This window comes from Eleutherodactylus coqui, chromosome 2, assembly GCF_035609145.1.
Source record: "Eleutherodactylus coqui strain aEleCoq1 chromosome 2, aEleCoq1.hap1, whole genome shotgun sequence".
NCBI lineage: Eukaryota > Metazoa > Chordata > Amphibia > Anura > Eleutherodactylidae > Eleutherodactylus > Eleutherodactylus coqui.
The window spans coordinates 25,478,438-25,492,470 of NC_089838.1; the positions used below are offsets into that span (position 1 = coordinate 25,478,438).

Here is a 14,033-nt window from a genome sequence, read left to right on the forward strand (position 1 = left end):
TAATTACATCTGGAATGACCTGTGTAATAAGCTGAACACTCAGTTTGTTTTTTTTTAATTTGCTGCGTAACATAAATAGACAAAATTCTTATTTTGTTCACTCTGCCTTTCGAAAAAAGGGCAATGCGTGTGATCAAAAAAAGCCACATGTACCCCAATGGGGTATGGAAAAAAAGTGCAGCGCGTCAAATGAAAAAACAAGTCCTCACAGAGCTCCGGCAGGGGGGAAAATAATTGTTAGAAGACTTTGAATGCAGCAAAAAATAACTTAAAAAAAAAGGGGGAGGGGAGACCTGGAAAAAATTATAACTTTTTGAATTTGTCCTAATCGGACCAGCCTGCAGAAAGAAAGATTAGACTGTCGTTTAGGGTGTATGATGACCACTAGAGATGAGTGAGCGTACTCGCTAAGGCGAACTACTCAAGCGAGTAGTGCCTTATGCGAATACCTGCCCGCTCGTCTCTAAAGATTCGGGGGCCGGCGGGGGAGGGGGAACGGGGGTGGGGGTGGGGAATCTCTCTCTATCACTCTCCCCCCACGCTCCCCCCTGCTCACTACCACAACTCACCGGTCTCCCCCGCGGCCCCCCGAATCTTTTGAGACGAGCGGGCAGGTACTCGCATAAGGCACTACTCGCTCATCTCTAATTACCACTATTAGGAAAAAAGAATAAATGGCACAATTGATGTTTCTCTCCCTGCCCTACAAAAAACATAAATAAAAGTTATACAATACATTTATAGGCTTCCAAAAACAATACCAATAGAAACTGCAGCTCGCTATGCAAAGAAAACAAGCCCTCCTATGGTCAGGTTGACGAAAAAATTAAAAAGCAAAGGCTTTTAACCCTTTTCAATCCAATTTGTATCCTTGTTTTCCTAGGGGGCTTACTCTTTTTCTGCTGTTATACAACGGCGCTATCTGCTGGCTAAAGCCAGTACTGCATGAGGTGACACATTGGATAGGCTCCGGCAACAGAAAGGCTGGCAATATACAGTAAGAGAACCCTGGCGGACGTCTTCCAACATCGGAGCTGTACAGCCTTAAATCAGAATGTCTTCAGAGGTCAGACAGTGGATTGGAAAGGGTTAAATGTGGACCTGAAAAGCCCCCAAAAGTCGTTGCGTCCTGATGGCCAAAATACGCCATGTCAATTCGGGGGTTAACTGTCCGTCTTGTCTCTGACTTAACCGCCCATAAAGCTGTAATAGATGTTGTTACAAGTATGGTACTGATGGTTTATTTGCTGTCCTCACAATGTTGCAGTGTATAAAGATCGCACTGACCTCACATTTTCGGTTACAATTACGGTGATTTCTGGCAAGACATAAAGGTCACCCTCCAGATGTAATCTGTCGGCTTCGGCCATTCCTATTATTCTATGTTCACATAACTTCAGTTGTCATTGAATTCGTAATCTCCAACATGGGTGGAAGGGGGGGGGGGGATGCCATACAACCCTTCTAATGCAGAATTTAGGGATCGGGATATTCGGCAGCATATGGGAGTGATGTTCGGGGGTTCACTTAATTTTGGTGCTGTAATATCAGTGCAATGCTCTTTTTTTTTTTTCATATAGTTTGCTTTTCTGCCCCCAGGTCTGGAGCTGAGCAGTCAGGTGAAAGGCTGCTTGGTCACATCCTCAGCTGATAAACATGTGAAGGTCTGGGACGTCTTAATGGACAAACCAAATCTCGTCCATTCCCGGGATATGAAAATGGTAAGACACCCTCCCTGCCAGCCCCCACTTATTAATCCTCTCTGAATCGCCCGACTGTGTCTTATATTTACTAAGCCGGAAAAACAGGTTGATATTAAAGAGGTATTCCCATCTCAGACTTTCATAGGATATACCTTGAAGGTCTGACAGGTGCGGGGTCCGAGACGTGAGATCCGTATCCACCTCCTGTTCTCCCCACTGTCTGCGGCCCAGCTGTATGTGTTGGTTCGGATGCTGGGAACAGCGAGTGCGCTTTGTTACACTGTTTCATTAAAGGGCATTCCCATCTCAGCTTTTCATGGCCAAGATGGGACAACCCAACGGCTTTTGTTCCATCGGTAAGAGCCAAGTGCTAATTTTGTAGCTCTGATTGAATTGAGTTGAAGCTACGGAAACTACCATGTTCACTACTTAAATGAGGACCACAGCAACGGTGCTCTGCCCCTTCTATGGCCGGTCGCCATGACAGTGATTTGCCATAAACTCCCAGGGATTTCAATGGGAGCTATAGAAACAGCTATACAGATAGTTTCCTTAAAGGTGTTGTGCCAAGTTATAAAGTTATTCTCCATCCAAAGGGTGGGTGATAACTATGATCTATGGTGGTCCGACCCTCACTAATCAGTAACTCTTCCCCTTTCCTGTGGATATGGGATAACTTGTAATCTTGGTGCAACCCCTTTAAGGAAGTATGAGTCCTGCATATATTACTATGATGCTTGTTGCATCCTTTTCTGCTCCTCTTCTTAAAAGGAAGATGGCTGATGGTGAAAGAGGGGAACAAAGTAACTTTTTTTTTTTTTTTTTTTCTTTAATTACAACCAATTCTCCTTGTAATTTCTCCAATCGCTCCTCTACTATTGGTAGTAATCTTCTTTATGTTCTTCATTAGGGCATATTGTTCTGCACAGCTTGTTGTCCAGACTTGCCCTTTGTTTATGCCTTTGGAGGCCAGAAGGACGGTCTGAGAGTGTGGGACATCAGCACTATTACAGCCGGTGAGTCTGGGGCCCATTTCTATCGGTCATGGTGATTATCACATTGGACCTGAATCTGGGCTAGTTCTTAATTGTTAACACATTACATTTGCATGTAGATCTAATCCACATAAGAGGCTGATAACTTTATGTATTGTCCAGAGCTGCATTCACAATTCTGCTGCTTGCATTCCTTTCTGGTGCGTCTGCACAGAGCTTCCTGTCCAGCAAATTTTTTTAAGGGGTTTTCTGGTACTTTATCCTCAAGATAGTCATCAATACTTGATCATCTGGGGTCTGCTACTTGGGACCCCCCACTCATCAGATGCTCTCAGCCCTACTGTCATTGCAGGCAGAGTCGGAAGCTGACAACTCCATCTGTATTGCAGGGGCCTGGGCTAACTATTCCAAGCACTGCTCCTATTGACTACAATACCCAGACGAGCCGCTGCAATAGTGAAGGAACTGTCAGCTTCTGGTTCCTTCCGTAGTGACGTGTGGCTGGAAACCGTTAATCGCTAAGGGTCCCGAGTGATGTAACCCCACAACCCCCTTCCCCATCAACTATTAATGGCCTCCTCTGAGGATAGATCATCAATGGTAAAGTTCTGGAAACCCCCTTTAAAGTGAATCTGTCAGCATGTTTGAGCCCCATAATGTCCCATGCTCACCGCTGTGTCCTTGAGGAATCGGCATGTGCACACGGGTGACCCTTCACAAGGCTGTGTGCACACTCTCTCCCCTAGAGATCAAGGAAGGCGCACACACATATCGCCTTGTGTAAAAAGTCACACCGCCTGTGAGCGCTGGAACATGGACCTAGTGAGTGTGGGGCACAGCCCCCAGTCCTCTATTCATTCACCTTCGAGCCCCATAACATAGCAGGTTCCCTATAATGTAGAAGAGAACTCTACAGCTGGGTAATATATTGACTGTTTCTTGTAACAACCAGCAGAATTGTGAATGCAGCTCCTGAGTATAATCACTATTACATGGTTCAATCACTCTTCTGGCGCTTCAACCACAGTCGACATCACGTTTTACTGGAGAAAAAGAGGGAAAGAAGAGAAAAAAGGGGGCTGTATGGATGGGAGGGGAGCAAGGAAGGTGGACATTGACCCCACATATATGTACGTGTAATGAGGAATGTTGGGGAAACCTGGTCTTAATTAGAGCATGTATCCATATGACAGGTTTGTTCTTTGTCTTTTTGAACAATTGATCACCGATTCCTCCCCCCCACTCCAGTTAAAGAAGCTTTTGACGGCAGAGAGCGACTAATGGTGACCAACCTATCCGGCTCCACATCGGCTAGCGCAGCAGGGAGCAGTGATGCCGCTGCAGAGTCAATGGAGTCGTAGGCGCCCCACAGTGACCTTGCAGAGATCATAAACCAGGATTCTTCTCCATCAAGGCAACATCTACTCCATAGAACGTCGAAGCAATATCCAAAATGGGACTAGTAAGACCGCCGCCGTATGAGGAGTCCTGGTCTGTTGACTGCTGAATGCAGCTGTTTAGGTCATGGCGATCCCAGGGCTGCACTGAAAGACGAACAACTCCCGAAATTAACCGTGTGTACAATAAAATCGTGCGCGTGCGCAGCGCATACTGAAGCCGGGGGCAGACATTGCATTGGACAAACTGTTTGTATGAAGAATTAAAATTTTTAAAATTGATATTTTTATTTTTTTTTGTGATGTCTTTTTAATATGCAGCATGATGGCGCAGACGCTGCATGGCAAGAGGTCTTCCACAGTTGGACAATAAGGCTTGCTTCATGACCATCGTAAATATACGGCAAATCCTCACTAACTCAAAGCTGCTGTAGATTTTGACGTTTCTGGATGATCAGAGATTCGCCTCTTATTAAAGTTCTTGCATCTCACTCAAGCGGGTGTTGCTCTAAGATCAGCATGTTAAACTGGGGGGGGGGGGGGGGGGGGGGGAGGGGGGCTGCCGTTCGGGATCCTAGTCAATAACCTGATTGTGAATGGGATTGAGTTCTAATACCAGGCACATTCACTATGAAATGTACGGCACTGTCCCTGGATAACCGTAAAGTGGCCTTGATGCTTACCCAAGCAGCCTAGCCACTTTAGACATCTTATCTGCGGAGATCCCAAGTCGAGGTCCCCGCTGATCCAATATTCATGACCTATCCTGAGGATAAGTCCTCAACTTGTATCCCAGAAAATCCCTTGGGGTTTTTTTTTTTTTCTTAAGTTGCTTTCGGTCTCCATATTCTGAAATTTGTACTTTTTTTTTTTTTTTTTTCTTTGTATTTTTATTTAGTCCGCACAGGGGATTTAAACTAGCGATCATTGGGTCGCTTGCACATTCTACTGTAATACTTCAGTATTGCAGTATAAAGTGATTTTTTTTTTTATGTTGCCTTTCAAGCCTTGCCACGGCATCTATACTTGGCAATGCTAGCCAATCGTCCGTTACCTGTAGATGTCAGAAATGGCTGATAGTCGCTGATCATGGAACAGGCTCTGCTCCTCAGCCCACCCCATACATACACCCTTGGTGACCGAAGGACATTTATTTGTATTCAGTAGTGCTGAAGTGATTAAATGGGGACTTGTCACTAAACAGAGCCAGTGCTGTGTGTATAGACCCTTAGGCCTCATGTCCACGGGGATCATCAGGCCCATGTTGATTTCTGCTGCGGATGTACTATAATTGTCTTTTTTTTTTTTTTTATGCGGCGGATTAATTGAGATATGAGCACCCGCATGCGTGATCCGCACTAAAATGGAGCATGTCGTGTTATTTTTCACATGCGTGAAATCCGCAAAACACTTGAAATACCATCCGTGGCTATTTAATTAACTGCGGATGGTCAATGCTTTCCTATGGGCCGCGGATTTGCGTGGTTTTTTTTTTTTCACGCGTGGATTTGCTAAATCTAATTTCCCTGTGGACATGAGGTCTTAGGCTTTTGCCTACTGGGGCTAATAAGGTTGATACAGTTGAAATATCCCTTTACCTGCAACACTAACAAGTGATTAGCATTTCCCAGCCATACGCCATCACTTACTAATCATAGGAGGTCTGACTGCTAGGATCCATGGAGTAGGATCCTTTTAGAATGATCGCTTTTCCACTATGCAGGTAGTTATGGGGTCTCTTCAGAGGTTACACCCCCACCAATCAGGGATTTTATGGCATATGGGGAATACACCTTAAAAAGCTCGAGAGCGCTCATTTCAGATAGCGCTAGAGATAAGGTGGATAAAAACTTACATCGGTGGGAGGAGAGGTGATCAGTGCCTCCTACCCCCAGAAGCCACTCTGACCATAAAGAAAAGGATCTTCATCCAAAGGATGTCCGGGTTTTAATGTGCCAACTCTAAACATCAGGCACAAAGTCTCCTTCCTCGGGGTAGTAACTAACCAATCCTTGCATTAGGAGCAGGTGGCACATGACACTGGGATCAGTAGCGCAGTACATTGTGATGGCCACGTCATGATCTGCTCTCGGACACCAGGCTGACCTCTTTTCTGCGCAGCAAAAGGTAGTATTTGGTGGTCATAGGTAACCCTGGTGACTAGAATAACTGACTGCAGGCAGATAATTGGTGCCTGAAGTTGTGGTGCCGGAATTTCTGAGAACAATTGTGGAAATTTGCCGAAGACTGACAAAATTGTTCTTGCTGGCCAACAACTCGCATGGGCCAAGGAAAGACATGAGTTGACTTTAGACGCACGGCAGAAGGTCGCCTGGAGTAAAGAGTCCCGTTGCCTGCTGAATCCTATAGATATCCTGGTCCAGATTTGGCATGAAGCTGTATCCCATGGAAGTACCAGACCGGTGGTGGTGGAGTGTTTGGTCTCCAGAATTAATGCATACAATTCCTGCACTTCCTTTAAAAATGAAGCTGTTCTTTCTTGATCCAAAAAACCTGTTTCCATAGTGTGTATTCCATAGCTCTTACGGGTTTCCAGCGTTACCGCTCTTAGTCATGGCATCCTAACTATTAATATCTAAAGCGTTGAAGCCATCTCAACCAATCATGACATTACTCTTCATCTACCATAAACTATTTATCATTCCCTATTACTAACATATTAAAAAAAAAATATATATATAGAGAGAGAGAGAGAGAGAGAGAGAGAGAATGAATGAGAGAATTGGACTTCTAGTGTAATTCAGATTGATGTAATGATCCCAATTTAAAAATCCAGTAGGCTTTGCGGTGCGTAAGCTGCTTTCTCTGATCTCCTCCCTTCTTTTAATGCCGTAGTATCTAAACGAGGTCAGGTTTGTGTGCATTCAAAAACTGTTTTGCTGCTGCAGATATATTCCTATCTCCCAAACTCCTTATATCCACATACCGTACATACTCAATTATTAGCCGACCCGAGTATAAGCCGAGACAATAAGTTCCACCACAAAAAACTGGGAACACTTATTGACTCGAGTATAAGCCGAGCTGTACTAGAGTATATACTAGGTTAAAAAAAAAACCCATCCATACTCACCTCCCAGCCGGTGTCTGTGTCTGTGCCACAAGCTGCTTGAATTCTCCCCGCTGTCATCCCCGCCGTCCTCTCTGCTTGGCTCTGTCAGTGCTGTGTAAGTAAGTACTGTGATTGGATTGAGCGCCAGCCAATCACAGCTGGCGCTCGATCCAATCACAGCGCTTACTTACACAGCACTGACGGCAGGGGATTTGAAAGCCGAGCAGGGAAATGACAGCAGGGAGAATTCTAAAGCAGCTTGATTGGCTGTGAATGATTGAGCACCGGCTGTGATTGGCTGACGCTCGATCCAATCACAGCTCTTTCTTACACAGCGCAGACGGCGGGGGATGACAGAGCCAAGCAAAGAGGACGGCGGGGGATGACAGCCTGCTGCACCACTGCCGGAGACACAGAAGCGGGCTGGGAGGTGAGTATGGAGGGGTTTTTTAAGCCTTCCCTGACTCGAGTATAATCCGAGGGGGGGGCTTTTTCAGCACAAAAAAAAAATGTGCTGAAAAACTAGGCTTATACTTGAGTATATACAGTATGTTCTGAAATTGTGCGGGTTTTTTTAGCCTTCTGGTTTTACATGCAGCACATTCAGCCACGTGTTCACCATCAGTTAATGTATTTTTGAATATCACAGGGACATGCACTAGCATCATTTTTACATTTCTCCGTGGTGTGTGTTATTAAACATGTCCTGCATCTGCTTTGTCCACACCTATAATTACGTGACCCCCTTAAGGTCCAAGCGTGGTAACTATACGGCGCTTGGTCCTGGGCTTTAGTACCGACAGATAGTAAAAAATACGGCGTGGGATTAAAGCCCTATGCTTCTGCAATCAAGCAGAAGCAAGTCTGGTTGTCAGCTGTTGGTCACAGCTAAGAACTTGAAGGAGATGGGGGAAGCGGGTTTTAACCCCTTCTGCCTTCTCCTTTACCAGGTACATAGCACTGAGCGCTATGTACTAAGAATTGAAAGTGTTTCTTCCGTGAGCTGATGGTCACGTGACCGCCAATAGCCCCCTGTTATAGCAAAGCTGCAGGGTCCTAGCAGACCCTGATCAGCTCTGCCAGTGAGTATTGTCACTACAGGGGATGTTTTTCCCTGTAACTGCAGCTCCTATGGATGCCACAGCTACAGTGGGAAAGTGTCAAATAAAAAAAAACATGTGAATGTCCCCCAGAGGTCTTATAAGCAAATAAGCCAACCAAAACCATCGCCATATGAGCCCTGTAATCCAAAACCATACATATTTTATATCAAAATGTCCGAAACAAAATGGGGAACCCTTTCATATACTTTATTTCAATGTAAATCTACTAATTAAAAAAAAATAAAATATATATATATATATATATCTAAGGCCGCCTGCAGACGAGCGGGTCGGATCCGGCAGCGAGAATTCTCGCCGCGTGATCCGACCCGAGCGCCTGCAGGGACGAGCGCGTACTCACCCGCGCCTGGCGGCCCCGGCTCTTTCATGTGCCGGCTGCGGCGCAGCCGGCGCATGCGCAGACCGGAGCCGGCGGCCGGGTGAGTGCGTGCCCCGCAGAAAATTAGGACATGCCGCGGTTTGTTTGCCGCGCGAGATTTCGTGCGGCCAAACCGCGGCCGTCTGCATAGGAGTGCGTATTTTAATGCACTCCTATGCAAACTTTCAGCGGCGGAAATCCCGCGGGAAATCCCGCGGCGGGATTTCCGCTCGTGTGCAGGTGGCCTATATATAAAATATATTATGGTCAAAAGTCATTTTTTTTTTAATCTTTTAAAAACTAAACAAAAGGGGAAAAAAAGTCAGTGAAAAGATATAAAAAATAGCTCTATATGTCACGGAAAAAGAAATGCAGCAAAAATAATTTTGGTAGCTGAAGGGAAAAAAATAGCTCAGTTAAACCACCACATGGGTAAAATCTGTAAAGTGTCTGGTCCTTAACATGCAACCATGGCTCAACTCATAGCTTTACTAGTAGACTAAATCATCACTTCTTGGTGACAGGATTCATAAATCCCGCCTCCAGGAAGTGATTGGTTCTCGAGCACCGCGCTCAACCAATCAATCCAGTGCTCAATGAACCAATCACAGCCATCACATTGGTTCATCCAACGCTGCATTAATTAGCTGAGCCGTGGTGTTCGAAGAGCCAAATCAACAGCCACCGCGTTATGGAGGCGGGATTTACGAATCAGCTGAGCCGCGGCTAGCCAATTCATAAATCCTGCCTCCACAACGCAATGTCTGTTGATTGGCTGAGCGCGGCGCTCCAGAACCAATCACAGCTATTGCTTCCTGGAGGCGGGATTTATGAATCTTGTCACCAGGAAGTGATGATGTAGGAGCGGCTAGGAGTGAAGAACAGAGCGCGCCTCTGTAAAGCGGCGTGATGTGGATTGAGCTTGCTAGGTAAGTAAAATAAGACCTAGTGTCTCTTTTGGGGCAAAAAATTAATATAATACAGGGTCTTATTTTGGGGGAAACACGGTAGCATGAAGAATGGTATTACCTGGTATTTTCTTGAGAGAAGGTGCAGTCCTCACTTTCCCCCGTGTCACATCCCCAATCAGAGTGACGTCTAGGAGATCATGTTTTTGTCAAAATTACCAATAAATTTCAAATTAATATCCTCATTAAGAGATGCAACCATTCTGATATGATTGCAGTATCTCTGTTCCAGGCCATCAATATGTTGTCTATGAAACTACCAACCGGTATGACGTTGGCCTAATAGTTTTTTTGTAAGTTTCATCATCCTCATCATCAAGAATTTCCAGTGCAAGTTCCTTATCCAATTATTTTTCTTCTATTGTCCTTTAGTTCCAGCAGCGCTGTCTGCTGTTGAACCCCTTATTAACACGGCCTATTTCGGCCCAAGGCTCGTAACAATTTTTGGGGAGATTTTCATCCACTTTTCAAAAGTGATAACTTTATTTTTCTGTCGACATGACTATATGAGGGCTTGTTTTTTGCGTGGCGACTAGAGATGAGCGAGCATACTCGCTAAGGGCAATTACTCGATCGAGCATTGCCCTTATCGAGTACCGGCCCGCTCGGAAGAAAAGGTTCGGCTGCCGGCGGCGGGCTGGGAGCAGCGGGGGAGAGCGGGGAGGAACAGAGGGGAGATCTCTCTCTCCCTCCCTCCCCCCTGCTCACTGCCGCAACTCACCTCTCATCCGCGCCGGCGGCCGAACCTTTTCTTCCGAGTGGGGAGGTACTCGTTAAGGACAATGCTCGCTCGAGTAATTGCCCTTAGTGAGTATGCTCGCTCATCTCTAGTGGCGACCTGTAGTTTTTATTGGTTTACTTTTTGTGTACATATAATGTATTGTAAAGCTTTTTTTTTTTTTTTTTAAGGCAGAGAAAACATTAATTTTGCCATATTTTTTTCCGATCTCATTGCATTCAAAGTGCCATAACTTTCTTTTTTTTTTTAAATGGCCGGAGCTTTATGAGGGCTTATTTTTTGTGTGACGAGTTGTAGTTTTTATTGGTACCATTTTGGTGTACATAGGGCTTTTTTAACACTTTTATTGTGTTTTTTTGGGAGGCAAAGCAAACAAAAGCATTCTGCCAGTTTTTAAATTCAGTTTTTTTGCCATGCAGAATAAATGGTGTTTAATTGTATGGCTCATCATTACGGATACGATGATACCAAATATGTCATTTTTTTAATATTTTCAATTTTCTGTTATCCCTATTTGCGTAAGTGTGTAAAAAGGGTGGGGTTTTTTTGTTTTTGTTTTTTTTTTTATTTTTTAATTTTTTTTATATAAATAAAAATAGTAATGTCCCTGTGGGGGACTTTAACCATAACAGCTATGATTGCTATGATAATTCATGGCAGAATATCTGTACTGAAATGCCTTATTGCTTACCATAGCAGTCATAGGCCATGAGAAGATGGGACACCAATATCTGGCGTTCAGTTGCAATGGCAACCCATCGGCCCCATGATTTATATAGATCATGGTACGTAGGGGGTTAACAGCGGGGATTGCTGTTCTTATTGTTCCCTACGGCTACAGGCAGACGATCGGTAACAGCTGGCTTCCGATACAGGGTGGCGTGGGCTCTGCTTCTGGGCCCGTAACGTCTTCAGGAAGTAAGTTTATGTCCCGTGGCATTAAGGGATTTATGTGTCCAGATCTAGTTGCATCATATAACCTGATCCAGTCTCTCTCCATCACAGATTGAAACTAATCGATTGCTTCCACCCTTGTATTTTCTGGATAATATGATGGATTCCGCATTTTGACATTTTTATTTTTATGCAGGCCACCATGATTCTAGTTTTAATTGTAATGAGCTCAACAATGACACCCGCTTGTTCTGGATATTCAGATTCAAAAATTCATTATTCTTTCGCGTGATTTTTTTTTTCAACTTCATTTCTCTCGGTTGCATCCTGATCAAAAAAAGGGTAAAAGCCGAGCAAATCTATTAACAGCCATGAGAGTTTAAAAAAAAGGTCAAAATTCTCTGTTGGTACAAACTAGAGATGAGCGAGCACCCAGATGCTCGGGTCCGCCTTATTCGAGTCGAGCTTTTCATAAAATTCGAGAGCTCTACTCGTGTAACGAACCCCATTGGCTACAATGGGAGACTCAAGCATTTTTGGATGTGGGACGCCGGGTCCCGAGCTTTTTTTTTTTTTCTTCTAGGTTTCCCCCTCTTTCTCCCTCCTCCTCTCCCTCCCCCCCCCCCCTCTCTCCCTCCCCCTCTCCCAGGAATAATAAGATGTCGGCAACCGATTTTATAGGGCAAGACCTATCTTTTGATGCGATACACTGTAAGCTCCCATAGACTCCTATGAGAGCTGAAAAAAAGGAAGGTGAAGGGAGTTTAACTGCGTCCAGCGATGGGAAAAGAAGACAGCTGGCTCTATTTAACTATTACAAGCCGTTTTGAGGATTTATGCCGACCGAGGGATTTCCATGCTGCAGCGTATATATTTTCGCTAATACATCGCAGCCCCCTGTATGAATGGATAAGAGAACTCAGATGAAGCTTGGCACTCGATTGCGGCTATTCTTCATTCCTCCGATTACCGCCGGCGATGTACTCAGCGTGAAAACACAGCGCTCGTGTGAAGGAGTCTGACCTGACGACAAGTTTTCATTGCTTCCCCCCCCCCCACTTTTTAACCCTTTCCAATCCACTGCCTGACCTCTGAAGACATTATGATTTAAGGCTGTACAGCTCCGATGTTGGAAGACGTCCGTCGGGGTTCTCTTACTGTATATTGCCGGCCTCTCTGCTGTCGGAGCCTATCCAACGTGACACCTCATGCAGTACTGGCTTTTGCCAGCAGATAGCGCCGTTGTGTAACGGCAGAAAAAGAGTAAGCCCCTTAGGAAAACCAGGATACAAATTGGACTGGAAAGGGTTAAAATTGATTCCCATTTATTTGAAGACTCTGCCTCTTACCAATGGAGGAATAAACCGCAGTCTGTATTAGATTTTGATTTCTTTATTTCAGAATCTTCCAGTTTCTTCAAGCTTGTATGTAATTTGCTCTCCATATCCTTCTCCTTCTGTATTATTATACATGGGCAATTTCTCTCTCACAGCCTTGATCTCAGATTCAATGTTTTTCAATTTCTCTACTTCATATTTGTTCCTATTCGCCTCTGCAGAATATCTCACCATGTAAAGGCAGGCTATCGCACGTTGGCTTGCAATCAGCGGTGGATGCAACATACGCTGACCTCTCCGTATTGTTGCTCTGGGAATTTAACTCGCTCACATTGTGGTTTATGATGACTCAAAATATCCATAGAACAATCCATCTCACTCCGGCTGATCAATATGGTAATGGTCAAATAAGGAAGCGCGACAAGTCCACAATATATGAAAGTCAATAGATCAGATAGAAAGAAATCAGCTCCCCCATTCTTCTTAATTCAATTCAGCCGGTTCAATTCCCCGCTGTGCAAGGAATCCCGGTGGACTTCTGGAAATTGTGTTACTCCAGAATGAATGCATAAGATTCCAGCACTTCCTTAAAAAGGTAACTTCTATTTCTTCATCCATTTCTTAAGGCCTTAGTCATGGCATCCTAAGAATGAAAGAAGAAGGCATTAAAAGCAATCTCAACCAATCGTTTGACAATACCATATTAGAAACCACCAGAAACTATTTCTCATTCTCTATTATTGACAGAAATATATAGCAAATTAGGTTTTCTAGCTTAATCCAAATGGAAATGGTGATCGCAATATAAAAATCCAGAAGGCTTCATGGTGCAGAAGCCGCTTTTGCTTATTTCCTCCCTTCATAGGGTTAATGCTTTAGAATTTCATTGTTGCGATGCCATGTGGTAACGTGGGCGCTATGGTATACACACCATAGAAGAATGGGTGAGCTGACTTTTTTCTATTTGATACATTGACTTTCATATATTGTGGAGTGTTGCTCTGCCGAACGTTTTCCTGGTATCGTCTAGGTCCGTTGGTCATCCTACCACAGTCCTTGACTGCTGAACACTAAGGACCTGTTAGCTTCTGGAAGTGTTCCCCCAACGCAGTGCCATCTTTCAACAGGACATCGCTCTACGTCATTGAGCTTGGATCACTAGGGAGTGGTTGGAGTACCGCAATCATGAATTCTCCTCATTGCCTTGGCCCCCAAACTCAAAGGACTGTACATGTTGTACAGGATTGAACATGTTTGGGATATTCTGGAAAGGGCTGTAAGATCTTCTCCCACTAATCCACAAAATGTGCAGCAACCAATGGGGCTGCTGCAGCGGGCATGGGGCGGGTTGAGTATGCAGGATGTTTGCCACCTTATGGAAACTGTTTCTTGATGTCTGAAAGCAGTGATTGATCCAAAAAGGTGCAGTAACTCTTTATCGAGTA

At 44.6% G+C, this 14,033-nt stretch overlaps 1 protein-coding gene across 1 annotated transcript in view; it reads left to right on the forward strand.

The window, feature by feature from the left end:
- PWP1 (PWP1 homolog, endonuclein) overlaps positions 1–4,377 on the forward strand; it is a 35,698-nt gene extending 31,321 nt beyond the window's left edge. Inside the window, exons 13-15 of the mRNA XM_066590503.1 lie at positions 1,600–1,721; positions 2,614–2,719; positions 3,947–4,377. Of these exons, the coding sequence (XP_066446600.1) occupies positions 1,600–1,721; positions 2,614–2,719; positions 3,947–4,059 (341 nt within the window). The 3' untranslated portion in view covers positions 4,060–4,377. The remainder of the gene's footprint in view (positions 1–1,599; positions 1,722–2,613; positions 2,720–3,946) is intronic.
- Positions 4,378–14,033: the final 9,656 nt, after the last annotated feature.